Raw genomic sequence first — 5902 nt, 5'->3', positions numbered from 1 at the left:
TTTTTTTTTTTTTTTTTTTTTTTTTCTTTTATTGGTCTTAATTCATTACCATAATAATATCCATCTGCACGGCATGCAGCTAAGGAGGACATTTTTTTATTTATTTATTTATTTATTTATTTATTTATTTATTTATTTATTTATTTATTTATTTATTTTATTTATTTATTTTATTTATTCTCCTTTTTATTCTTCTTTTATTATCCTTTTATTGCTTTTATCTTATTATTCCCTTTATCCTTATTGTCCCTATTATGCTGCTGCTGCTGTTGCTGCTGTTGCTGCTGTTGCTGCTGCTGTTGCTGCTGTTGCTGCTGCTGTTGCTGCTGTTGCTGCTGTTGCTGCTTGTGTTGCTGCTGCCAATTCTGTTGCTGCTGATGCTGTTGATGTTGTTGCCTTTGCTACTTATGAATTTGTTGCTGCTGTTGCTGCTGCTGCTGCAGCATTACAGCACACACAGATGCTCTGCATGCACTGCAGCACGAACTGCTGCTGCTGCTGGTGCTGCTGCTGCTGTTGCCCGCTGTGCAACAGGAGCAGCGGAAGCAGCAACAGCAACAAAAGCTGCTGCTGCTGCTGCACGTTGACGACGTGCTGCTGCTGCTGCTGCTGCTACGTAGAGGAGGTATAAAGACACCAAAAAATTATAAGGAGATCTATTTATATAAATAAAATGACGTAAAAGAGAGAAAAGAAGAGAAAAGAAGCAAAAGAAGAGCTGCCTATACACCGCAGCAACTTTTCTTATTATTTATTAATAAATAAATACCCTGACAGCGTCTAATGTATTAATATATATAAATAATAAACAAAAAATAAATAAAATAAATAAAAGAAGAAAGAAGAAAAGAAATAAACTCCTTAAAAGCTGTCGATACACAGCCAAGCTGCTGCTGCTGCTGCTGCTGCTGCTGTTGCTGCTGCTGCTGCTGTTGCTGCTGCTACTGCTGCTACACATATGGTGAGCTGAACTACTTGTGCTGTAAGAAGAAGAAGAAAAGAATAAATAAATAAAAAATAAATAAAATATTTATTTTATTTAATTAATACAAACAAATACAATAAAAATATATCCTCTTCTTAGCTGCCTAGACACCCGAACCAGCAGTCATTCATATATACAGCTGTATAAATAAATATATATATACTGGGGCTGCATGCAGCAACAGAAGAAAAAGGAATAAATAAATAAATAAATAAATAAAATATTTGTTTTTATTTATTATTTATTATTTATTAATTCTTTTTATCTTTATTTTACTCATTTATTCAGATATGCAGACAATTCCTCAAGGATTAGTTCTTTCCATCAAGGGTTTAGGGTTTAGGGTTTAGGGTTTAGGGTTTACGGTGTACACGCAACTTTACCTCCCCCTTTTTCCTCGATATGTTTCTCCTCTTGTCTAACCCCATACAGAACTCCTCAAACCCTAAACCCTAAACCCTAAACCCCCAAGACCTCACCCCCCCCTAAACCCTAAACCCTATAGACCTTACCAAACCCTCTAAACCCTAAACCCTAAACCCTAAACCCTAAACCCTAAACCCTAAACCCTTAAAATGGCTCCATTTGTGAAGGGTTTCCCCCGTCCGCGTAGTAATAAGATGCGTTCGTTATATTCAATAGGGGAATTAATAAACCCTAATAATAAAAAAAGAAGACCTCCTCCTTGTTTATTAGATTCTCCTCCTGTCTCTCCTCCCCTTAAGAAAGGAATGCCTCAACTTTATGAACAATTTGATACTCTTAATAAACAAGTAAACCCTAAACCCTAAACCCTAAACCCTAATAAACCCTAATAAACCCTAATAAACCCTAATAAACCCTAATAAACCCTAATAAACCCTAATAAACCCTAATAAACACCCAAAATATTTCCCTATAGGGTAGTAAACCCTTTTTATGATTGAATATATGTATATAAATAATAATAATCAATTTATTAGGGTTTAGGGTTTAGGGTTTATGGATACAGGTATCAGGATTTAGACGTTATTATATAAAAAAAAAAATAAATAAATTAATAAAAAAAGAAATTAAACAAAATAATTTTTGTGAATTATTTGGCAAATTTAGATTCCATATACAAGGATCTTTTACAGGTCTCCTGCTGCTCCTGCTGCTCCTGCTCCTGCTGCTGCTGCTGCTGCTGCTGTTGCTGCTGTTGCTGCTGTTGCTGTTGCTGCTGCTGCTGGTGCTGGTGGTGCGGATGTGCTTCCTTCCTGTTGCTGCTGCTGCTGCTGCTGCTGCTGGTGGTGTTGCTGCTGTTTTAATGCTAGAGTGTGCAGCAGCTTAATTGCTGCTATTGCTGCTGTTAATACAATTAGCAGCAGCTGCAGCAGCAGCAGGAGCAGCAGGAGCAGCAGCAGCAGGAGTTATAATGTGTTAGTGTCTTATGCTGCATGCAGCAAATGGGGAAATATTTCGTGATAAGATGCTTCGGGTGTCTAGGGACCTTTTCCTTGTTGGTTGGATTAAATGCAGAAGCAAATTCGCCATAGGACATGTTAGCTTGCTGCTGCTGCTGCTGCTGTTGCTGCTGCTGCTGCTGTTGCTGCTGCTGCTGCTGATGGTGATGCTTCTGTTGCTGTTGTTGTTGCTGTTAATCAATATCTTTCTGCTTCTCTTGCTGCTGCTGCTCTTGCTGCTGTTGCTGCTGCACTTGCTGTTGCTGCTGCTGCACTTGCTGCTGCACTTGCTGCTGCTGCACTTGCTGCTGCTGCAGGTACAAGGAGACGTATACGCCTTATCTTATTTCCGTCGCTGGATGGAGAGACACGCAGAAGAAGAAATAAAAAAATGTTCTTTTATGGAGGAGACAATTGGTATACAACAACTAGATTATGAGTAAACCCTAAACCCTAAACCCTAAACCCTAAACCCTAAACCCTAACTAAACCCTAACTAAACCCTAAACCCTAAAAAAAATAATTGTAAACCCTTAACAAAATAACCATAAACCCTTGACGAATAAACAGTCATTAATTATTACTAAATTTATTTATATTTATATTTATATTTATTATTTATATTTATATTTATATTTATTATTTATATTTATTATTTATATTTATATTTATATTTATATTTATATGACGTGTGTAGTTTATAGTTACTGTAAACCCTAAACCCTAAACCCTAAACCCTAATTATGATGTTTCCCTGCAGGCAAATGGCTGCCGTCAATGATTACCGTAGTCCTGCTAAGAAGAAGTTGCATATGATCTTGGTAAACCCTATACCCTAAACCCTAAACCCTAAACCCTCAAGATAGTTGTCTCTTAACTGTCTCCATTTGTTTCTCTTTTGTGTCTCTTTTGCTGCTGCTGTTGTCTCTTTTATATATTATATGGGTATATACTGTCTCCTCTTGCTTCTGCTGCTGTTGCTGCTGCTGCTGCTGCTGCTGCTGCTGCTGCTGCTGCTGCTGCTGCTGCTGCTGCTGCTGCTGCAGGCAGCAGAGAGGCAGAAAGCTGCAAAGATGCAGCAAGAGAGCCAAAAGAGAGCAGCAGATTATCTTGAATTCCTTGATAAACATTGTCTGCAAAACTACTAAAGGCAGCAGCAGCAGCAACAGCAGCAAGAGCAGCAGCAGCAGCTGCTGCTGCTGCAGCCACTGCAGCAGCAGGCGATTGCTTGGCATCGGGGGAGACATGTTTGTGTTTCTTGCTCGAAGGGAAGACGTGCAGTATCCAGCTAGCTAGCTAGCTAGCTAGCTAGCTAGCTAGCTAGCTACTTAGTCAGGTAGTTAGTTAGCTAGCTAGCTAGCTGCTTAGTTGCTCACGTAGCTATCTGGCTAGTTAGCTAGTTAGCTAGCTAGCTGCCTATCTACCTGGCTAGCTAGCTAGCTAGCTAGCTAGCTATTTACCAACTCCTCTATCTATGGAGACACCTGTACACTACAGCCAGTTAGCTAGCTAGCTCACTGGCTAGCCGGGTAAATACATGGCTAGCTAGCTAGCTAGCTAGCCACGCAGCTAGCTAGCCAGCGGACTAGGTAGCCAAATAGCTAGCTAGCCAACTAGCTAGCTAGCCAACTAGCTAGCTGGCCAACTAGCAACTAGCTAGCTAGCTAGCTAGCAACTAGCTGGCTAGCTAGCTAGCTATTGGTGGCCCTAAGTGTTGGGCACCGTCAGATTTGTCCGTAGAGATTTCTGCCACACACTTGAGGCAGTACCTCTCGAACTCAGCAGTTGCTGCTGCTGCTGCTGCTGCTGCACCAGCAGCAGCAGCTGCTGCTGGGGTTGCTGCTACTGCTGCAGCAGCAGCAGCAGAAGGATTTTCGCGTTGCACTTTGTGGATATCTGCAGCAAAAAGGAAACGCAAAATAAATACACCATGAAGTGTACAGACAGCTACACTCTTGTTACTGCTGCTGCTGCTTGTGCTGCTGCTGCTGCTGCTGCTGCTGCTGCTGCTCACCTTTAAGGATTTCAGCCTTCCGTTTGCTCCATAGACGGCCGAGTTTTGCCTTCGCCTCTGCAGAGACAAAACCCTAGGGTCTAATTAGGGTTTAGGGTTTAGGGTTTAGGGTCTTGGATTGCGGCCCCCCACACTACCACTATGTAAGAGAAATTAGGGTTTAGGGTTTAGGGTTTAGAGGCATTCTTACCTGCAGGCAATCCGCTGGCGGGTCCTTTGAGGGTTTTGTTAACTATTTCGCGCATCCTTGCGTCAGCAGCAGCAGCTGCTGCAGCAGGAGCAGCAGAAGCTGCAGCAGAAGCAGCAGATGCAGCAGCAGAAGCAGATGCACTAATCGATCCAGCAGCAGCCTCAGCAGCAACAACAGGTAAAGCAGCAGCAGCAACAGCAGCAGCAGCAGCAGCAACTCTTGGGGGGGTTAGGCTTACTACTACTATCATTGGGGGTGTGGGGCCCCAGGGGGGGTCGGGGGAGCCAAGGATTAATTATGCCATTAATTAATGCATTATTAAGTAATTGAATCTGTAGGACAAAATAATTATAAATAATTATTTTGAGGGTTTAGGGTTTAGGGTTTAGGGTCTAGGGTCTAGGGTTTGGGGTTTAGGGTTTAGGGTTTACCCGACTTGTTGTGTCGCCTGGAAGCATCCAAAGAGGTGGACGCGAACGCCAACCACCACATGTGCTGCTGCTTTTGGTGCTGCTGCTGCTGCTGCTGCTGCTGCTGTTGCTGCTGTTGTTGGTGTCTCCGTCGCACGTGGTTCTGTTGCTGTTGCCGTTGCTGCTGTGACTACTGTTGTTGCTGCTGCTGTTGGTTGCTTGTGTTGCTGCTGCTGTTGCTGCTGCTAGGTCTCTAGCAGCATTATCTTGCTGCAGAGCAGCAAGATGCGCAGCAACAAGAGATGCATGCAGCCCCAAACGACGAGAGATGCAGCAAGATAATGGCGTATACACCCAAAGCTGGATAAACCCGCAACCCCCTGCATGCACACAAACCCTAAACCCTAAACCCTAATCTCCGGACAATACACACAGCTCGCTGCGTATGCATGCACAGAGAGGCGGGGGGTAATAAAGACAAAGGAGGGGGGTTATTATAGGGCTTCAAGCTGAGGGTTTAGGGTTTAGGGTTTAGGGTTTACCGATTAGGGTTTAGGGTTTAGGGTTTGTCTTACAAGTTCGTGCAAGATTAAAGAAGGGTTTACGGAAGGAAGGGAGATGATGTGTATCATCAATCAGCAGCAGCAACGGATAATGTTTTTCCCCCCTGCTGCTGCTGCTGCTGCTGCTATTGCTGCTGCTGTTGCTGCTGCTGCTGCTATTGCTGCAGCAGCAAGCAGCAGCAAACTTGCATCGTCTTGCTGCATGCGCCCGCAGCAGCTCCTCAACAAGTTGTGGGGCTTTACGTCTCGCTGCCTTCCAACAACCGGGATCGAAAGGAGACGATCCCGATCCCGGAGGAGACGATCCCGATCCCAC

At 43.3% G+C, this 5902-nt stretch overlaps 1 protein-coding gene across 1 annotated transcript in view; it reads left to right on the top strand.

The window, feature by feature from the left end:
* Nucleotides 1-4339: 4339 nt before the first annotated feature.
* Nucleotides 4340-5902, top strand: part of EMWEY_00040820 (hypothetical protein, conserved) — a gene marked incomplete at both ends in the record, with an annotated part of 10260 nt that continues 8697 nt past the window's right edge. Inside the window, 3 exons of the mRNA XM_013482603.1 lie at nt 4340-4346; nt 4620-4840; nt 5757-5902. The exon at nt 5757-5902 is cut by the window's right edge and continues 314 nt beyond it. Of these exons, the coding sequence (XP_013338057.1) occupies nt 4340-4346; nt 4620-4840; nt 5757-5902 (374 nt within the window). The remainder of the gene's footprint in view (nt 4347-4619; nt 4841-5756) is intronic.

This window comes from Eimeria maxima, genomic scaffold (assembly GCF_000499605.1).
Source record: "Eimeria maxima Weybridge genomic scaffold, Emw_scaff679, whole genome shotgun sequence".
In the NCBI taxonomy this organism is placed as follows: domain Eukaryota; phylum Apicomplexa; class Conoidasida; order Eucoccidiorida; family Eimeriidae; genus Eimeria; species Eimeria maxima.
This window is presented reverse-complemented; position numbering and strand designations above follow the sequence as displayed.